The sequence below is a fragment of the Hyla sarda genome, unplaced genomic scaffold (genome assembly GCF_029499605.1).
Source record: "Hyla sarda isolate aHylSar1 unplaced genomic scaffold, aHylSar1.hap1 scaffold_457, whole genome shotgun sequence".
In the NCBI taxonomy this organism is placed as follows: domain Eukaryota; kingdom Metazoa; phylum Chordata; class Amphibia; order Anura; family Hylidae; genus Hyla; species Hyla sarda.
Window position 1 is genome coordinate 6,280 of NW_026610470.1, and position 23,155 is coordinate 29,434.

General features: G+C 45.8%; 1 protein-coding gene across 1 annotated transcript in view; it reads right to left on the minus strand.

Annotated features, from left to right (window-relative positions):
- Positions 1-4,195: 4,195 nt before the first annotated feature.
- LOC130335811 (inositol 1,4,5-triphosphate receptor associated 2-like) overlaps positions 4,196-23,155 on the minus strand; it is a 56,487-nt gene continuing 37,527 nt past the window's right edge. The window contains exons 17-22 of the mRNA XM_056553906.1: positions 16,517-16,631; positions 16,061-16,223; positions 14,979-15,019; positions 11,190-11,262; positions 10,459-10,567; positions 4,196-4,289 (exon numbers count right to left, since the gene is read on the minus strand). Coding sequence (XP_056409881.1) covers positions 4,196-4,289; positions 10,459-10,567; positions 11,190-11,262; positions 14,979-15,019; positions 16,061-16,223; positions 16,517-16,631 — 595 coding nt within the window. The remainder of the gene's footprint in view (positions 4,290-10,458; positions 10,568-11,189; positions 11,263-14,978; positions 15,020-16,060; positions 16,224-16,516; positions 16,632-23,155) is intronic.

The following is a 23,155-nucleotide window of genomic DNA, read 5'->3' on the forward strand; positions in this document are numbered from 1 at the left end:
ATCCCGAACCTACAGAGCGACCCCGACCCCCAGAGACATCTCATCCCGAACCTACAGAGCGACCCCCAGAGACATCTCATCCCGAACCTACAGAGCGACCCCCAGAGACATCTCATCCCGAACCTACAGAGCGACCCCAGAGACATATCATCCCAAACCTACAGAGCGACCCCCAGAGACATCTCATCCCGAACCTACAGAGCGACCCCCAGAGACATCTCATCCCGAACCTACAGAGCGACCCCCAGAGACATCTCATCCCGAACCTACAGAGCGACCCCCAGAGACATCTCATCCCGAACCCGACCCCCAGAGACACCTCATTCCGAACCTACAGAGCGACCCCGACCCCAGAGACATCTCATCCCGAACCTACAGAGCAACCCCAACCCCAGAAACACCTCATCCCGAACCTACAGAGCGACCCCCAGAGACACCTCATCCCGAACCTACAGAGAGACCCCCAGAGACATCTCATCCCGAACCTACAGAGCGACCCCCAGAGACATCTCATCCCGAACCTACAGAGCGACCCCCCAGAGACACCTCATCCCGAACCTACAGAGAGACCCCCAGAGACATCTCATCCCAAACCTACAGAGCGACCCCGACCCCCAGAGACATCTCATCCCGAACCTACAGAGCGACCCGACCCCCAGAGACACCTCATCCCGAACCTACAGAGCGACCCCCAGAGACACCTCATCCCGAACCTACAGAGCGACCCCCAGAGACACCTCATCCCGAACCTACAGAGCGACCCCCAGAGACATCTCATCCCGAACCTACAGAGCGACCCCCAGAGACATCTCATCCCGAACCTACAGAGCGACCCCCAGAGACATCTCATCCCGAACCTACAGAGCGACCCCGACACCTCATCCCGAACCTACAGAGAGACCCCCAGAGACATCTCATCCCGAACCTACAGAGCGACCCCCAGAGACATCTCATCCCGAACCTACAGAGCGACCCCCAGAGACATCTCATCCCGAACCTACAGAGCGACCCCCAGAGACATCTCATCCCGAACCTACAGAGCGACCCCCAGAGACACCTCATCCCGAACCTACAGAGCGACCCCGACCCCAGAGACACCTCATCCCGAACCTACAGAGCGACCCCCAGAGACATCTCATCCCGAACCTACAGAGCGACCCCCAGAGACACCTCATCCCGAACCTACAGAGAGACCCCCAGAGACATCTCATCCCAAACCTACAGAGCGACCCCGACCCCCAGAGACATCTCATCCCGAACCTACAGAGCGACCCCGACCCCCAGAGACACCTCATCCCGAACCTACAGAGCGACCCCCAGAGACACCTCATCCCGAACCTACAGAGCGACCCCCAGAGACACCTCATCCCGAACCTACAGAGCGACCCCCAGAGACATCTCATCCCGAACCTACAGAGCGACCCCCAGAGACATCTCATCCCGAACCTACAGAGCGACCCCCAGAGACATCTCATCCCGAACCTACAGAGCGACCCCCAGAGACATCTCATCCCGAACCTACAGAGCGACCCCCAGAGACATCTCATCCCGAACCTACAGAGCGACCCCCAGAGACACCTCATCCCGAACCTACAGAGCGACCCCCAGAGACATCTCATCCCGAACCTCTGACTAATCTCCAGCCACAAAGTCACCACATTAATAATTATCACTGCAACTATTATTTTTATACTGTTTAATAGAAAAAACTAAATCCTCCCCTAGTCTGTATACAGAAGGGGCAGTATTATAGTAGTTATATTCTTGTATATAGGAGCAGTATTATAGTAGTTATATTCTTGTATATAGGAGCAGTATTATAGTAGTTATATTCTTGTATATAGGGGCAGTATTATAGTATATATATTCTTGTATATAGGAGCAGTATTATAGTAGTTATATTCTTGTATATAGGAGGCAGTATTATAGTATATATATTCTTGTATATAGGAGCAGTATTATAGTAGTTATATTCTTGTATATAGGGGACAGTATTATAGTAGTTATATTCTTGTATATAGGAGCAGTATTATAGTAGTTATATTCTTGTATATAGGGGCAGTATTATAGTAGTTATATTCTTGTATATAGGGGCAGTATTATAGTAATTATATTCTTGTATATAGGGTCAGTATTATAGTAGTTATATTCTTGTATATAGGAGCAGTATTATAGTAGTTATATTCTTGTATATAGGAGCAGTATTATAGTAGATATATTCTTGTATATAGGACCAGTATTATAGTAGTTATATTCTTGTATATAGGAGGCAGTATTATAGTAGTTATATTCTTGCATATAGGGTCAGTATTATAGTAGTTATATTCTTGAATATAGGAGCAGTATTATAGTAGTTATATTCTTGTACATAGGAGGCAGCATTATAGTAGTTATATTCTTGTATATAGGAGCAGTATTATAGTAGTTATATTCTTGTATATAGGGGGCAGTATTATAGTAGTTATATTCTTGTATATAGGAGCAGTATTATAGTAGTTATATTCTTGTATATAAGGGGCAGTATTATAGTAGTTATATTCTTGTATATAGGGAGCAGTATTATAGTAGATATATTCTTGTATATAGGGAGCAGTATTATAGTAGTTATATTCTTGTATATAGGAAGCAGTATTATAGTCGATATATTCTTGTATATAGGATCAGTATTATAGTAGTTATATTCTTGTATATAGGGGGCAGTATTATAGTAGATATATTCCTGTATATAGTAGCCGTATTATAGTAGTTATATTCTTGTATATAGGAGCAGTATTATAGTAGTTATATTCTTGTATATAGGAGCAGTATTATAGTAGTTATATTCTTGTATATAGGAGGCAGTATTATAGTAGTTATATATTCTTGTATATAGGAGCAGAATTATAGTAGTTATATTCCTGTATATAGGAGGCAGTATTATAGTAGTTATATTCTTGTATATAGGAGCAGTATTATAGTAGTTATATATTCTTGTATATAGGAGCAGAATTATAGTAGTTATATTCCTGTATATAGGAGGCAGTATTATAGTAGTTATATTCTTGTATATAGGGGCAGTATTATAGTAGTTATATATTCTTGTATATAGGAGCAGAATTATAGTAGTTATATTCCTGTATATAGGAGGCAGTACTATAGTAGTTATATTCTTGTATATAGGAGCAGTATTATAGTAGTTATATTCTTGTATATAGGAGCAGTATTATAGTAGTTATATTCTTGTATATAGGAGCAGTATTATAGTAGTTATATTCTTGTATATAGGAGCAGTATTATAGTAGTTATATTCTTGTATATAGGAGCAGTATTATAGTAGTTATATTCTTGTATATAGGAGGCAGTATTATAGTAGTTATATTCTTGTATATAGGAGCAGTATTATAGTAGTTATATTCTTGTATATAGGAGCAGTATTATAGTAGTTATATTCTTGTATATAGGAGCAGTATTATAGTAGTTATATTCTTGTATATAGGAGCAGTATTATAGTAGTTATATTCTTGTATATAGGAGCAGTATTATAGTAGTTATATTCTTGTATATAGGAACAGTATTATAGTAGTTATATTCTTGTATATAGGAGCAGTATTATAGTAGTTATATTCTTGTATATAGGAGCAGTATTATAGTAGTTATATTCTTGTATATAGGAGCAGTATTATAGTAGTTATATTCTTGTATATAGGAGCAGTATTATAGTAGTTATATTCTTGTATATAGGAGCAGTATTATAGTAGTTATATTCTTGTATATAGGAGCAGTATTATAGTAGTTATATTCTTGTATATAGGAGCAGTATTATAGTAGTTATATTCTTGTATATAGGAACAGTATTATAGTAGTTATATTCTTGTATATAGGAGCAGTATTATAGTAGTTATATTCTTGTATATAGGAGCAGTATTATAGTAGTTATATTCTTGTATATAGGAGCAGTATTATAGTAGTTATATTCTTGTATATAGGAACAGTATTATAGTAGTTATATTCTTGTATATAGGAGCAGTATTATAGTAGTTATATTCTTGTATATAGGAGGCAGTATTATAGTAGTTATATTCTTGTATATAGGAGCAGTATTATAGTAGTTATATTCTTGTATATAGGAGCAGTATTATAGTAGTTATATTCTTGTATATAGGAGCAGTATTATAGTAGTTATATTCCTGTATATAGGAGCAGTATTATAGTAGTTCTATCTGGTTCTTACCTTTGAGGAGGATTTCTCCATCTCAGACGCGGTAACAATCTCCTCATCCGTCTGAATCCCTTTCGTTGCGAGTTTTGGCCTAATGTGGATTTAAATACAATGAACCTGTTATTCTCAGAATTGTAGTTTTCGTCTCACTTCTCGTTTTCTTTGCCGATATCGTCCTTTTCCTTGTTTTTTTTTACATTTCAAATTGTTAAATTTCAAAATGTGATGTCTTCCAAAACTGTATTATCAGACAGCGAGGAGTCAGAGTAAAAACAGAAATGTTTCTCAATATACAGAAGGATATAAATATAATATACCAATAGACTGTCGCCTGCTCCCTGTTATCGGCCATTTTAAGTTGTTTAGAGGAGACTGTATCTCAACCTATAAAATAACAATAACAAGTGCAGAAACCTCCCCATAATTCATCCATTATATCTCATATTTTCAGGAATAATATCAGCCGCTCCTCTTATAACGCTCCAGTACTGATATCACATATGATGTAATATATAGAGATTATATCAGCCGCTCCTCTTATAACGCTCCAGTACTTATATAATCTCTATATATTACATCATATGTGATGATATCAGCCGCTCCTCTTATAACGCTCCAGTACTGATATAATCTCTATATATTACATCATATGTGATATCAGCCGCTCCTCTTATAACGCTCCAGTACTGATATAATCTCTATATATTACATCATATGTGATGATATCAGCCGCTCCTCTTATAACGCTCCAGTACTTATATAATCTCTATATATTACATCATATGTGATGATATCAGCCGCTCCTCTTATAACGCTCCAGTACTTATATAATCTCTATATATTACATCATATGTGATGATATCAGCCGCTCCTCTTATAACCCTCCAGTACTGATATAACCTCTATATATTACATCATATGTGATGATATCAGCCGCTCCTCTTATAACGCTCCAGTACTGATATATCCTCTATATATTACATCATATGTGATATCAGCCGCTCCTCTTATAACGCTCCAGTACTGATATAACCTCTATATATTACATCATATGTGATGATATCAGCCGCTCCTCTTATAACACTCCAGTACTGATATAACCTCTATATATTACATCATATGTGATATCAGCCGCTCCTCTTATAACGCTCCAGTACTGATATAACCTCTATATATTACATCATATGTGATGATATCAGCCGCTCCTCTTATAACGCTCCAGTACTGATATAATCTCTATATATTACATCATATGTGATATCAGCCGCTCCTCTTATAACGCTCCAGTACTGATATAATCTCTATATATTACATCATATGTGATGATATCAGCCGCTCCTCTTATAACGCTCCAGTACTGATATAATCTCTATATATTACATCATATGTGATATCAGCCGCTCCTCTTATAACGCTCCAGTACTGATATAATCTCTATATATTACATCATATGTGATGATATCAGCCGCTCCTCTTATAACGCTCCAGTACTTATATAATCTCTATATATTACATCATATGTGATGATATCAGCCGCTCCTCTTATAACGCTCCAGTACTGATATAATCTCTATATATTACATCATATGTGATATCAGCCGCTCCTCTTATAACGCTCCAGTACTGATATAATCTCTATATATTACATCATATGTGATGATATCAGCCGCTCCTCTTATAACGCTCCAGTACTTATATAATCTCTATATATTACATCATATGTGATGATATCAGCCGCTCCTCTTATAATGCTCCAGTACTGATATAACCTCTATATATTACATCATATGTGATATCAGCCGCTCCTCTTATAACGCTCCAGTACTGATATAATCTCTATATATTACATCATATGTGATGATATCAGCCGCTCCTCTTATAACGCTCCAGTACTGATATAATCTCTATATATTACATCATATGTGACTGATATCACCCGCTCCTCTTATAACGCTCCAGTACTGATATAATCTCTATATATTACATCATATGTGACTGATATCATCCGCTCCTCTTATAACACTCCAGTACTGATATAATCTCTATATATTACATCATATGTGACTGATATCAGCCGCTCCTCTTATAACTAGTGTTGAGCGGCATAGGCCATATTCGAATTCGCGAATATTCGCGAATATATGGACGAATATTCATCATATATTCGCAAATATTCGCATATTCGTTATATTCTCTTTTTATTTTCGCATATGCGAAAATCCGCGTATGCGAAAATTAACATATGTAAAAATTAGCATATACAAAATTAGCATTCTCGAAAATTCGCATATGCGAAAAGTAGCATATGCTAATTTTCGTATATGCGAATTTTCGCGCGCCAGTCTCACACAGTAGTATTAGAGCCTTCTTTACACCACACAAGCTGGAAGCAGAGAGGGATGATCACTGTGATGTGTACTGTGAAGAAAAAAAAAAAAAAAAAAAAAAAGAATATTCGTAATTACGAATATATAGCGCTATATTCGCGAGCAACACTACTTATAACGCTCCAGTACTGATATAACCTCTATATATTACATCATATGTGATGATATCAGCCGCTCCTCTTATAACGCTCCAGTACTGATATATCCTCTATATATTACATCATATGTGATGATATCATCCGCTGCTCTTATAACGCTCCAGTACTGATATATCCTCTATATATTACATCATATGTGATGATATCAGCCGCTCCTCTTATAACGCTCCAGTACTGATATATCCTCTATATATTACATCATATGTGATGATATCAGCCGCTCCTCTTATAACGCTCCAGTACTGATATAATCTCTATATATTACATAATATGTGATATCAGCCGCTCCTCTTATAACGCTCCAGTACTGATATATCCTCTATATATTACATCATATGTGACTGATATCATCCGCTGCTCTTATAACGCTCCAGTACTGATATAACCTCTATATATTACATCATATGTGATATCAGCCGCTCCTCTTATAACGCTCCAGTACTGATATAACCTCTATATTACATCATATGTGATATCAGCCGCTCCTCTTATAACGCTCCAGTACTGATATAATCTCTATATATTACATCATATGTGATGATATCAGCCGCTCCTCTTATAACGCTCCAGTACTGATATAACCTCTATATATTACATCATATGTGACTGATATCAGCCGCTCCTCTTATAACGCTCCAGTACTGATATAACCTCTATATATTACATCATATGTGATGATATCAGCCGCTCCTCTTATAACGCTCCAGTACTGATATAACCTCTATATATTACATCATATGTGATGATATCAGCCGCTCCTCTTCTAACGCTCCAGTACTGATATAACCTCTATATATTACATCATATGTGATGATATCAGCCGCTCCTCTTATAACGCTCCAGTACTGATATAATCTCTATATATTACATCATATGTGATATCAGCCGCTCCTCTTATAACGCTCCAGTACTGATATAACCTCTATATATTACATCATATGTGATGATATCATCCGCTGCTCTTATAACGCTCCAGTACTGATATAACCTCTATATATTACATCATATGTGATGATATCAGCCGCTCCTCTTATAACACTCCAGTACTGATATAACCTCTATATATTACATCATATGTGATGATATCAGCCACTCCTCTTATAACGCTCCAGTACTGATATAACCTCTATATATTACATCATATGTGATATCAGCCGCTCCTCTTATAACGCTCCAGTACTGATATAACCTCTATATATTACATCATATGTGATGATATCAGCCGCTCCTCTTATAACGCTCCAGTACTGATATAACGTCTATATATTACATCATATGTGATGATATCAGCCGCTCCTCTTATAACACTCCAGTACTGATATAACCTCTATATATTACATCATATGCGATGATATCAGCCGCTCCTCTTATAACGCTCCAGTACTGATATAATCTCTATATATTACATCATATGTGATGATATCAGCCGCTCCTCTTATAACGCTCCAGTACTGATATAATCTCTATATATTACATCATATGTGATGATATCAGCCGCTCTTCTTTTAACGCTCCAGTACTGATATAACCTCTATATATTACATCATATGTGATGATATCAGCCGCTCCTCTTATAACGCTCCAGTACTGATATAATCTCTATATATTACATCATATGTGATGATATCAGCCGCTCCTCTTATAACGCTCCAGTACTGATATAATCTCTATATATTACATCATATGTGATGATATCAGCCGCTCCTCTTATAACACTCCAGTACTGATATAACCTCTATATATTACATCATATGTGATGATATCAGCCGCTCCTCTTATAACGCTCCAGTACTGATATAATCTCTATATATTACATCATATGTGATATCAGCCGCTCCTCTTATAACGCTCCAGTACTGATATAACCTCTATATATTACATCATATGATGATATCAGCCGCTCCTCTTATAACGCTCCAGTACTGATATAATCTCTATATATTACATCATATGTGATATCAGCCGCTCCTCTTATAACGCTCCAGTACTGATATAACCTCTATATATTACATCATATGTGATATCAGCCGCTCCTCTTATAACGCTCCAGTACTGATATAATCTCTATATATTACATCATATGTGATGATATCAGCCGCTCCTCTTATAACGCTCCAGTACTGATATAACCTCTATATATTACATCATATGTGATGATATCAGCCGCTCCTCTTATAACGCTCCAGTACTGATATAATCTCTATATATTACATCATATGTGACTGATATCAGCCGCTCCTCTTATAACGCTCCAGTACTGATATAATCTCTATATATTACATCATATGTGATGATATCAGCCGCTCCTCTTATAACGCTCTTGTAGGGTTACTGTCCCTTTAAGTGCCGATTCCCCCCTCCTTTCGCTTTCTGAACACCTGGGAGGTTTCACTTTAGGTTGGAAAAAACAAGTAATTAGAACAGTAAGAAGTTTCCCCTCAGCTGCCAGAATGGAGAACTGGAAACAACAATTTCCTAAAAAACACAGAAGATATTGGGGCCTGAAGAGTGACCAAAAAAGGGGGCACCAGAGGTCAGGGGTCACGGGGTAGACGTTGGCTGTCCGTGCATGCTGGGATTTGTAGTTTTGCAACAGCTGGAGGCACACTGGTTGGGAAACACTGGACTACACAGATAGAACAGCTCAGAATAAACTGCAACATTGTAACAATTTAGTAACAATAATAAATACAAATTGTTACAATGTTGCAGTTTATTCTGAGCTGTTCTGTGTAGTCCAGTGTTTCCCAACCAGGGTGCCTCCAGCTGTTGCAAGACTACAACTCCCAGCATGCCCGGACAGCCTTCGGCTGTCCGGGCATGCTGGGCGTTGTAGTTTTGCAACCATGGAATGGAAACACTAACTATCTCTGCTTGCTGTCACTGAACGTCTCCATCCTATAGCAATGACTTCTCCTCCGCTCTATAGATGGTCACGTTGCGGCGCAGCTGGCGGCGCCTGTCAGGACGCTTCGTGCCCGGAAGGGAAAGTTTACACCCCCCTGATTTGTTTATCTCCTCATTCTTTCCACACGTATGTATTGTCGGCAGCAGCTTTGCATGTGTTTAGTGTAACGCGCCCGGAGACGTAAATATTCAAATGGACCAAGAACTAAAAAGGGTTTATCCAGGATTAGAAGGCGGCTTTTGTCCAAAAACAGCGCCAACCCCGTCCTCTGGCTGTGTGCGGTATTGCAGATGGGTGCCATTAAAGTAAACGGAGCAGAGTAGTAATACCGCACACAACCTGAGGACAGGGGTGGCGCTGTTTTCAGATGAAAGCCTCTATTACTAATATTATATTTTATTATTTTATCTTTTATAATATTTATTAAGTAATACATTTATAATCTTATTTAATAATAATTTAGTAATATTTTGTACAATCCTAATTCAAATACATTTTAAATAGATTATAAATAATGAAATACATTTTAAATAAAATGTAATTATTAATAATAATAATTAAATAAATATAAAAAATGCAAACCTCTACAAAAAAAAAAAAAAAAAAAAAATTCTGCCACCACCAAGGATAGAAAAAAGTAAAATAATAAAATTAACAATATTAATAAAATGAAATTTTAATTTATTATTAAATAAAATATTAAAATAACTAAAAAAAATGCAAAAATGTACAAAAAAATTAAAAAAATTATTATTATTATTATTATTATATATTTTTTTTAATTCCCGCTCCCTCGGCCGTGCTCACCGCTCTGGGATCAGTGATGTCACCTCTTGTGATGCTGCAGATTCTCTCAGGTTTGCGTCCGCTTTTTGTTGGTTCGCCGTTCGCTGCCCCGCCTCCAGCGACAGAGCATCTGAAACGCAGATTTAATGCGTGTTATTTACAAGTTGTTTCTGTGGCCCCCAGCAGCCATTTTTATTCTGCAGCTACAGATTATACCCAGTGTACGTATTAACCAGCTACCGGCCGCCATCTTTGTTTTGACACCTAGAGGCTCCTCCCCTTTTCTGATCCCATCCAAGGCATTTCTGACAGACGCTGTTACGGAAGCTGATTAAACCTCATATATTGGGGCCAATATGCGTCCCTTGCTGGTCACATGACTCCATGTTCCTAATTTTCATATCAATGTCAAAAAAGATAGTGGGACAGTTTAAGGGTTAACTCCACCTGGAGTCAAGGATTAGTGAAGAAAAAAAAATAAATTATTAAAAATGATTCTCCCAGAAACAGCGCCACCTCTGTTCCCAGGTTGTGTGCAGTATTACAGCCAGGTTCCAATCACTTTAATAGAACTAAGCAGCAATACCACACGTAACCTGAGGGATGGGGTGGAGCTGTTCCTGGGAGAAGTCGCTATTTTTTATTTAAATATAAATAATCCTATATAACTCCTTTGTCCTCCTTTAGTGAAGATACAGAACATGCAATAATTCCATATAACAGACCAGATGTATCTCAGCAGCAGATGTTACCTAATAGCGGAGTGTATCCGAGCTGAGCCTCCTCCTTGAGTGCAGGCGGGAGACGTCCGGATCCTTCACTTGCCTGGAGAAGAAGAGAAGGTGTTTGTATATAAGGAGCAAATATTTATATTGTGGACTCCCCCATAATGTGAGGTCTGGGAGGGAGGTCCGCCCCCCCCCCACCAATTCCTCCCCCCCCCCCACTGCTTCTCCGAGGATCCGATTCTGACTGTTCCAGGCCGTACAAGTCGCCGGTCTATGGGGAGCGTCTGCACTGGAGCCGTATACTGGGATGGATCCTGCACAGACTGGTTTACTGGGAGTGCGGACTGATTATAGTGAAGGAGTACACAAAACGAGGAACCCCCCCCCCCCAACAGGGAGAAGACCTCCGAACGATAAGAGGACTGCCCCCCACCAAAAACAGTGAGAAGACCCCAGTATAAGAGAAAACCCCTCACATACAGAGAGGAGACCCCCCGCACAATAAGAAGAGGACTGCCCCCCACCACACAGAGCGAGGAGACCCCAGTATAAGAGAAACCCCTCACATACAGAGAGGAGACCCCCGCATGATAAGAGGAGGACTGCCCCCCACAACAGAGCGAGGAGACCCCAGTATAAGAGAAACCCCTCACATACAGAGAGGAGACCCCCCGCACAATAAGAAGAGGACTGCCCCCCACCACACAGAGCGAGGAGACCCCAGTATAAGAGAAACCCCTCACATACAGAGAGGAGACCCCCGCATGATAAGAGGAGGACTGCCCCCCACAACAGAGCGAGGAGACCCCAGTATAAGAGAAACCCCTCACATACAGAGAGGAGACCCCCGCATGATAAGAGGAGGACTGCCCCCCACCACACAGAGGGGGAGACCCCAGTATAAGAGAAAACCCCTCTCATTCAGAGAGGAGACCCCCGCATGATAAGAGGACTGCCCCCCACAACAGAGCGCGAGGAGACCCCAGTATAAGAGAAAACCCCTCACATTCAGAGAGGAGACCCCCGCATGATAAGAGGAGGACTGCCCCCCACCACACAGAGCGAGGAGACCCCAGTATAAGAGAAACCCCTCACATACAGAGAGGAGACCCCCGCACAATAAGAAGAGGACTGCCCCCCACCACACAGAGCGAGGAGACCCCAGTATAAGAGAAACCCCTCACATACAGAGAGGAGACCCCCGCATGATAAGAGGACTGCCCCCCACCACACAGAGGGGGAGACCCCAGTATAAGAGAAAACCCCTCACATTCAGAGAGGAGACCCCCGCATGATAAGAGGACTGCCCCCCACCACACAGAGCGAGGAGACCCCAGTATAAGGAGAGGAGACCCCCGCACAGTAAGAAGAGGACTGCCCCCCATCACACAGAGCGAGGAGACCCCAGTATAAGAGAAAACCCCTCACATACAGAGAGGAGACCCCCACACAATAAGAGGACTGCCCCCAACCACACAGAGCGAGGAGACCCCAGTATAAGAGAAAACCACTCACATACAGAGGAGACCCCCGCACAATAAGAGGAGGACTGCCCCCCACCACACAGAGCGAGGAGACCCCAGTATAAGAGAAAACCCCTCACATACAGAGAGGAGACCCCCACACAATAAGAGGTGGACTGCCCCCCATCACACAGAGCGAGGAGACCCCAGTATAAGAGAAAACCCCTCACATACAGAGAGGAGACCCCCGCACAATAAGAAGAGGACTGCCCCCCACCACACAGAGCGAGGAGACCCCAGTATAAGAGAAAACCACTCACATACAGAGAGGAGACCTCCGCATGATAAGAGGACTGCCCCCCACCACACAGAGCAAGGAGACCCCAGTATAAGAGAAACCCCTCACATACAGAGAGGAGACCTCCGCATGATAAGAGGAGGACTGCCCCCCACCACACAGAGCGAGGAGACCCCAGTATAAGAGAAAACCCCTCATATACAGAGAGGAGACCCCCGCATGATAAGAGGACTGCCCCCCACCACACAGAGCAAGGAGACCCCAGTATAAGAGAAACCCCTCACATACAGAGAGGAGACCCCCGCACAAAAAGAGGACTGCCCCCACCACACAGAGCGAGGAGACCCCAGTATAAGAGAAAACCACTCACATACAGAGGAGACCCCCGCACAATAAGAGGAGGACTGCCCCCCACCACACAGAGCGAGGAGACCTCAGTATAAGAGAAAACCCCTCACATACAGAGGAGACCCCCGCACAATAAGAGGAGGACTGCCCCCCACCACACAGAGCGAGGAGTCCCCAGTATAAGAGAAAACCACTCACATACAGAGAGGAGACCCCCGCATGATAAGAGGACTGCCCCCCACCACACAGAGGGGGAGACCCCAGTATAAGAGAAAACCCCTCACATACAGAGGAGACCCCCCCACCACACAGAGCAAGGAGACCCCAGTATAAGAGAAACCCCTCACATACAGAGAGGAGACCCCCGCACAAAAAGAGGACTGCCCCCACCACACAGAGCGAGGAGACCCCAGTATAAGGAAAGTAGACCCCTCACATACAGAGAGGAGACCCCCACACAATAAGAGGAGGACTGCCCCCCATCACACAGAGCGAGGAGACCCCAGTATAAGAGAAACCCCTCACATATAGAGAGGAGACCCCCGCACAATAAGAAGAGGACTGCCCCCCACAACAGAGCGAGGAGACCCCAGTATAAGAGAAAACCCCTCACATTCAGAGAGGAGACCCCCGCATGATAAGAGGACTGCCCCCCACCACACAGAGCAAGGAGACCACAGTATAAGAGAAACCCCTCACATACAGAGGAGACCCCCACACAGAGCGAGGAGACCCCAGTATAAGAGAAAACCCCTCACATACAGAGGGGAGACCCCAGCATGATAAGAGGACTGCCCCCCACCACACAGAGCGAGGAGACCCCAGTATAAGGAGAGTAGACCCCTCACATACAGAGAGGAGACCCCCACACAATAAGAGGAGGACTGCCCCCCATCACACAGAGCGAGGAGACCCCAGTATAAAAGAAAACCCCTCACATACAGAGAGGAGACCCCCGCACAATAAGAGTACTGCCCCCACCACACAGAGCGAGGAGACCCCAGTATAAGAGAAAACCCCTCACATACAGAGAGGAGACCCCCGCACAATAAGAGGACTGCCCCCACCACACAGAGCGAGGAGACCCCAGTATAAGGAAAGTAGACCCCTCACATAGAGAGGAGACCCCCACACAATAAGAGGAGGACTGCCCCCCATCACACAGAGCGAGGAGACCCCAGTATAAAAGAAAACCCCTCACATACAGAGAGGAGACCCCCGCACAATAAGAGGACTGCTCCCCACCACACAGAGCGAGGAGACCCCAGTATAAGAAGATTGCCCCTCTGCCACAGAGTCAGAAGACCCCCACACAATAAGAAGAGGACCCCACAAAGTGATGAGAGGTGCCAAAACACCAAGAGGACCCCCACACACATTAAGTGAACCCTCACTTAATGTTAGCACACAATGTTAGCAGAGGACCCCTGACCTTGAAAGGATTCTCCAACTCATAGAGGATCCTACAAAGTGAGGAGAGGGCCCCCACATAATAATAGGACCCACACACAATAATAGGACCCCCACACAATAATAGGACCCACACACAATAATAGGACCCACACACATTAATGAGACAACCCCCCCAAACCTCAACGCATCATGCGGAGAGAACCCGACAGAAGAGGCTGATGGGAAAAAACAAAGCACAAAAACCATCAAGTCTACAAACACGAGGAGGAGATCGAGGACAACAAGATCTACCTGGTGATCCCACAGCCGGCTCCGCAGAACTTTTATGGTCTCTGGGGGAAAATAAAAAAAAAATATAATATCATCATCATCAACCTTATACTTAATAATAAATGAGGAAGATTACACAAATCTGTAACCTCAATTATCGCAAAATGACTACATCATATGAAGCTAAATAATAATAATAAATAATAATAAATAATAATAATAATTAAACCGGAAAGCAAACCCAAGCGGAAACTAAAAAAAAAGTATTTTAAATATGCAAATATTTATTGTTTGCAAATTATTAGTATTCATTTAATAATACATTTCAAAAAAAAAAATCCTGGAAATTGTGACATGGAAGAGGAACAACAACAACAACAACAACAACAAGAAAAAGATAAAAAAAAAAACACACACACACCCCCCAATAACATGAAAATTTGTGACATTATTCCAAAATTCCAGAAACTTTCCCGTGAAGTCGTTCTGCATGGACGGGTTTTATTGAAGAAATTCTTGTGCAGCAGAAGGGAAATAAGGAGGAGGTATAAACCAGTGGTCTTCAAACCCTGGACCTCCAGATGTTGTAAAATTACAACTCCCAGCTGTTGGCTGTCCGGGCATGCTGGAGGTTGTAGTATCGCAACATCTAAAATGGTCCACAATCTGAAGACCATTGCCGAAAAAACCTTAAAAAAAGATTAAAAAATAAATAAAGTGTATATGTATGTACGTGAAATATATATATATATATATATATATATATATATATATATATATAAACACACACACACATTATATATTTTTTTTTTATTAGTAACATTTTAAAAGATAAAAAAAAATCTTACGTGCAAAAAGTACAAAACACATTTTCATCTCCAGATTATTAAATTTTGCAGAAGTTCCCACCAGAAATGAGCACATTTTTACAAATGACATTTCTTAAGTGTTTCGGCGTTTCACCGGCCGGCACTGACAACAATCGGGTCAATCGATAGCGACCAATAGAATTATTTATTTTTTGCGCAGTTGGCGCCGTTCTCTGGTCGCAGCCTTGTCATTCTAGTGCAGCCATACGGCCGATCCCCACAGATCTCACTCACCCTCCTGCTCGATCGCCTTCTGTTCTCGGCTCCGGCACTCGCTGGTTAACCCCTCCACCGCCGTCTGCAGCTCTCGCTGCTGCCTCTGCGCTTCCGCCAGGTCCCTCTGCCGCTCCTCCGCCTCTGATCGCACGGTGTGGAGAGAAGCTTCCAGCTCCTCAATCTGCAGATGACAATGAAGAAGAGAATATATGTTATATGTATAGCCACAGTCCGGCGCTGCAACTAGGAGGCTTAGGACAGGTATACGGCTACAGCAGAAGAGTGAGCGGCTGACACCAGAGATTAAAGCCTGAGAAAGCTTCTGCAGGAAGCAGATTGGGTAAAGGACAACTTCCCCAAAACCTCCCCTCACCCTTCGGTTGGTCAAAGTTGTGTAACCACGAAGGCAGCCAAGAGTCCACGCCACCCACAGAGCCGGGCAGTGCCATAGGGTGTACCAGGAGAGAGTGGTACCTGTGCGCCCAGCTCCGCTTGTCTGCAGGCCGAGTCGTGGAGTTGGGCGAGGACGGCGGCGTTCTTCCCCTCGGCTTCCTCCTGATGGTGCCTGGCAGCCTCCAGCTCGTGGGTTCTGTTCAATGAGTGGAAACCACAAGTCAATGACATGAAGCGGAGGAGGGGAGCGTGCACCTGTCCGAAGGTTTTCTTTGTTCCTCAAACTACCGACTGATGTCACATGCAAAAACCAGATAAAAGACACACAAAACCTCACAATGACTGAAGAGCATCAAACAGGATGAGGCCGGAGAGGTCTGCGGGGAGAAAAACTACCGCACACTACTGAAATAGGGTTTTATAACATTCCTTAATAAAATACTATAACTACTAGAATACTGCCCCCTATATACAAGAATATAACTACTATAATACTGCTCCTATATACAAGAATATAACTAATATAATACTGCCTCCTATATACAAGAATATAACTACTATAATACTGCCCCCTATATACAAGAATATAACTACTATAATACTGCTCCTATATACAAGAATATAACTACTATAATACTGCTCCTATATACAAGAATATAACTACTATAATACTTCTCCTATATACAAGAATATAACTACTATAATACTGCTCCTATATACAAGAATACAACTACTATAATACTGCTCCTATATACAAGAATACAACTACTATAATACTGCCCCTATATAAAACAATATAACTACTATAATACTGTCCCTATATACAACAATATAACTACTATAATACTGCTCTTATAAACAAGAATATAACTACTATAATACTGCTCCTATATACAAGAATATAACTACTATAATACTGCTCCTATATACAAGAATACAACTACTATAATACTGCTCCTATATACAAGAATACAACTACTATAATACTGCCCCTATATAAAACAATATAACTACTATAATACTGTCCCTATATACAACAATATAACTACTATAATACTGCTCTTATATACAAGAATATAACTACTATAATACTGCTCTTATATACAAGAATATAACTACTATAATACTGCTCCTATATACAAGAATATAACTACTATAATACTGCTCCTATATACAAGAATATAACTACTATAATACTGCTCCTATATACAAGAATATAACTACTATAATACTGCTCCTATATACAAGAATATAACTACTATAATACTGCTCCTATATACAAGAATATAACTACTATAATACTGCCCCTATATACAAGAATATAATACTATAATACTGCTCCTATATACAAGAATATAACTACTATAATACTGCTCCTATATACAACAATATAACTACTATAATACTGCTCCTATATACAACAATATAACTACTATAATACTGCTCCCTATATACAAGAATATAACTACTATAATACTGCTCCTATATACAACAATATAACTACTATAATACTGCTCCTATATACAACAATATAACTACTATAATACTGCTCCCTATATACAAGAATATAACTACTATAATACTGCCTCCTATATACAAGAATATAACTACTATAATACTGCTCCTATATACAACAATATAACTACTATAATACTGCTCCTATATACAAGAATATAACTACTATAATACTGCTCCCTATATACAACAATATAACTACTATAATACTGCCCCTATATACAAGAATATAATACTATAATACTGCTCCTATATACAAGAATATAACTACTATAATACTGCTCCTATATACAAGAATATAACTACTATAATACCGCTCCTATATACAAGAATATAACTACTATAATACTGCTCCTATATACAAGAATATAACTACTATAATACTGCTCCTATATACAAGAATATAACTACTATAATACTGCTCCCTATATACAAGTATATAACTACTATAATACTGCTCCTATACACAAGGATATAACTACTATAATACTGCCCCCTATGTACTGGATGTTTTCTATCTATAGGCTTCTGATAGAAAGCAGCAGTGGAGGTTACAGGACACTGAGCAGATGATGCGGTGACATGAGGATTTATACTATAAGTGAGGCGGTAATATGATACAGACTGAACAGACGGGGGTGGTGAACCTAATGTTCTTCCATGTCACAAGGTCTGAGGATGAATCTTCTGTACATAAAGTTGTCAGTGAGGTCATATACTTTGCTCCTTATACTGTACATACGTTGCGTATGTTCTACTGTATATATATTTTGCGTATTTTCTACTGTATATATTTTGCGTATGTTCTACTGTATATATTTTGCGTATTTTATGCGGCATATATGTTGTGTATGTTCATGCGGTATATATGTTGTGTATGTTCATACGGTATATATGTTGTGTATGTTCATACGGTATATATGTTGTGTATTTTATTCGGCATATATGTTGTTTATGTTCATACGGTATATATGTTGTGTATTTTATACGGTATATATGTTGTGTATGTTCTACTGTATATATTTTGTGTATTTTATACGGCATATATGTTGTGTATGTTCTACTGTATATATGTTATGGGGATTGTTCACCTAGAGGTATCAGCAGGTTAGAGGCTGGAGGTAGGTTGTCCATTGCAGGAGAGGTGTGTGTGAGGGGGGGGGGGGGGGGGGGGCTGAGATGGATTGCTCACTAGGAGTTGGCGGTGGGGTAGAGGCTGGGAGAGTGTTATCCCAACAGTTCCTCTCTCTTTCCTGACAATAAGTTGTGTAGTCCTCTCAATGTCAGTGTGGTGTTGTCTCAGCAGCTCCCTGGCTCCTCCCTCTCTTCCTAGACAATGCATTATCCTCTACAGTGCCAGGAGGTGTGTCTTCATCTCTTCTCTACACACTAGCCCCGCCCGCTGAGTGATATCATCACCACTGACCAGCCCCGTGGTCATCATCTCTGTTATATACATATAGCTGTTCACTGGGCTAAGGCGGGGGCTGGGGCTAGGGCGGGGGCTGGGGCTAGGGCGGGGGCTGGGGCTAGGGCGGGGGCTGGCCTAGGGCGGGGGCTGGCCTAGGGCGGGGGCTGGCCTAGGGCGGGGGCTGGGCCTAGGCTGGGGCGGGGGCTGGGCTGGGGCGGGGGCTGGGCTGGGGCGGGGGCTGGGGCTGGGGCTGGGGCGGGGGCTGGGGCTGGGGCTGGGCCAAGGCTAGGGCTGGGGCAAGGCTAGGGCTGGGGCAAGGCTAGGGCTGGGGCAAGGCTAGGGCTGGGGCAAGGCTAGGGCTGGGGCAAGGCTAGGGCTGGGGCAAGGCTAGGGCTGGGGCAAGGCTAGGGCTGGGGCAAGGCTAGGGCTGGGGCAAGGCTAGGGCTGGGGCAAGGCTAGGGCTGGGGCAAGGCTAGGGCTGGGGCAAGGCTAGGGCTGGGGCAAGGCTAGGGCTGGGGCAAGGCTAGGGCTGGGGCAAGGCTAGGGCTGGGGCAAGGCTAGGGCTGGGGCAAGGCTAGGGCTGGGGCAAGGCTAGGGCTGGGGCAAGGCTAGGGCTGGGGCAAGGCTAGGGCTGGGGCAAGGCTAGGGCTGGGGCAAGGCTAGGGCTGGGGCAAGGCTAGGGCTGGGGCAAGGCTAGGGCTGGGGCAAGGCTAGGGCTGGGGCAAGGCTAGGGCTGGGGCAAGGCTAGGGCTGGGGCAAGGCTAGGGCTGGGGCAAGGCTAGGGCTGGGGCAAGGCTAGGGCTGGGGCAAGGCTAGGGCTGGGGCAAGGCTAGGGCTGGGGCAAGGCTAGGGCTGGGGCAAGGCTAGGGCTGGGGCAAGGCTAGGGCTGGGGCAAGGCTAGGGCTGGGGCAAGGCTAGGGCTGGGGCAAGGCTAGGGCTGGGGCAAGGCTAGGGCTGGGGCAAGGCTAGGGCTGGGGCAAGGCTAGGGCTGGGGCAAGGCTAGGGCTGGGGCAAGGCTAGGGCTGGGGCAAGGCTAGGGCTGGGGCAAGGCTAGGGCTGGGGCAAGGCTAGGGCTGGGGCAAGGCTAGGGCTGGGGCAAGGCTAGGGCTGGGGCAAGGCTAGGGCTGGGGCAAGGCTAGGGCTGGGGCAAGGCTAGGGCTGGGGCAAGGCTAGGGCTGGGGCAAGGCTAGGGCTGGGGCAAGGCTAGGGCTGGGGCAAGGCTAGGGCTGGGGCAAGGCTAGGGCTGGGGCAAGGCTAGGGCTGGGGCAAGGCTAGGGCTGGGGCAAGGCTAGGGCTGGGGCAAGGCTAGGGCTGGGGCAAGGCTAGGGCTGGGGCAAGGCTAGGGCTGGGGCAAGGCTAGGGCTGGGGCAAGGCTAGGGCTGGGGCAAGGCTAGGGCTGGGGCAAGGCTAGGGCTGGGGCAAGGCTAGGGCTGGGGCAAGGCTAGGGCTGGGGCAAGGCTAGGGCTGGGGCAAGGCTAGGGCTGGGGCAAGGCTAGGGCTGGGGCAAGGCTAGGGCTGGGGCAAGGCTAGGGCTGGGGCAAGGCTAGGGCTGGGGCAAGGCTAGGGCTGGGGCAAGGCTAGGGCTGGGGCAAGGCTAGGGCTGGGGCAAGGCTAGGGCTGGGGCAAGGCTAGGGCTGGGGCAAGGCTAGGGCTGGGGCAAGGCTAGGGCTGGGGCAAGGCTAGGGCTGGGGCAAGGCTAGGGCTGGGGCAAGGCTAGGGCTGGGGCAAGGCTAGGGCTGGGGCAAGGCTAGGGCTGGGGCAAGGCTAGGGCTGGGGCAAGGCTAGGGCTGGGGCAAGGCTAGGGCTGGGGCAAGGCTAGGGCTGGGGCAAGGCTAGGGCTGGGGCAAGGCTAGGGCTGGGGCAAGGCTAGGGCTGGGGCAAGGCTAGGGCTGGGGCAAGGCTAGGGCTGGGGCAAGGCTAGGGCTGGGGCAAGGCTAGGGCTGGGGCAAGGCTAGGGCTGGGGCAAGGCTAGGGCTGGGGCAAGGCTAGGGCTGGGGCAAGGCTAGGGCTGGGGCAAGGCTAGGGCTGGGGCAAGGCTAGGGCTGGGGCAAGGCTAGGGCTGGGGCAAGGCTAGGGCTGGGGCAAGGCTAGGGCTGGGGCAAGGCTAGGGCTGGGGCAAGGCTAGGGCTGGGGCAAGGCTAGGGCTGGGGCAAGGCTAGGGCTGGGGCAAGGCTAGGGCTGGGGCAAGGCTAGGGCTGGGGCAAGGCTAGGGCTGGGGCAAGGCTAGGGCTGGGGCAAGGCTAGGGCTGGGGCAAGGCTAGGGCTGGGGCAAGGCTAGGGCTGGGGCAAGGCTAGGGCTGGGGCAAGGCTAGGGCTGGGGCAAGGCTAGGGCTGGGGCAAGGCTAGGGCTGGGGCAAGGCTAGGGCTGGGGCAAGGCTAGGGCTGGGGCAAGGCTAGGGCTGGGGCAAGGCTAGGGCTGGGGCAAGGCTAGGGCTGGGGCAAGGCTAGGGCTGGGGCAAGGCTAGGGCTGGGGCAAGGCTAGGGCTGGGGCAAGGCTAGGGCTGGGGCAAGGCTAGGGCTGGGGCAAGGCTAGGGCTGGGGCAAGGCTAGGGCTGGGGCAAGGCTAGGGCTGGGGCAAGGCTAGGGCTGGGGCAAGGCTAGGGCTGGGGCAAGGCTAGGGCTGGGGCAAGGCTAGGGCTGGGGCAAGGCTAGGGCTGGGGCAAGGCTAGGGCTGGGGCAAGGCTAGGGCTGGGGCAAGGCTAGGGCTGGGGCAAGGCTAGGGCTGGGGCAAGGCTAGGGCTGGGGCAAGGCTAGGGCTGGGGCAAGGCTAGGGCTGGGGCAAGGCTAGGGCTGGGGCAAGGCTAGGGCTGGGGCAAGGCTAGGGCTGGGGCAAGGCTAGGGCTGGGGCAAGGCTAGGGCTGGGGCAAGGCTAGGGCTGGGGCAAGGCTAGGGCTGGGGCAAGGCTAGGGCTGGGGCAAGGCTAGGGCTGGGGCAAGGCTAGGGCTGGGGCAAGGCTAGGGCTGGGGCAAGGCTAGGGCTGGGGCAAGGCTAGGGCTGGGGCAAGGCTAGGGCTGGGGCAAGGCTAGGGCTGGGGCAAGGCTAGGGCTGGGGCAAGGCTAGGGCTGGGGCAAGGCTAGGGCTGGGGCAAGGCTAGGGCTGGGGCAAGGCTAGGGCTGGGGCAAGGCTAGGGCTGGGGCAAGGCTAGGGCTGGGGCAAGGCTAGGGCTGGGGCAAGGCTAGGGCTGGGGCAAGGCTAGGGCTGGGGCAAGGCTAGGGCTGGGGCAAGGCTAGGGCTGGGGCAAGGCTAGGGCTGGGGCAAGGCTAGGGCTGGGGCAAGGCTAGGGCTGGGGCAAGGCTAGGGCTGGGGCAAGGCTAGGGCTGGGGCAAGGCTAGGGCTGGGGCAAGGCTAGGGCTGGGGCAAGGCTAGGGCTGGGGCAAGGCTAGGGCTGGGGCAAGGCTAGGGCTGGGGCAAGGCTAGGGCTGGGGCAAGGCTAGGGCTGGGGCAAGGCTAGGGCTGGGGCAAGGCTAGGGCTGGGGCAAGGCTAGGGCTGGGGCAAGGCTAGGGCTGGGGCAAGGCTAGGGCTGGGGCAAGGCTAGGGCTGGGGCAAGGCTAGGGCTGGGGCAAGGCTAGGGCTGGGGCAAGGCTAGGGCTGGGGCAAGGCTAGGGCTGGGGCAAGGCTAGGGCTGGGGCAAGGCTAGGGCTGGGGCAAGGCTAGGGCTGGGGCAAGGCTAGGGCTGGGGCAAGGCTAGGGCTGGGGCAAGGCTAGGGCTGGGGCAAGGCTAGGGCTGGGGCAAGGCTAGGGCTGGGGCAAGGCTAGGGCTGGGGCAAGGCTAGGGCTGGGGCAAGGCTAGGGC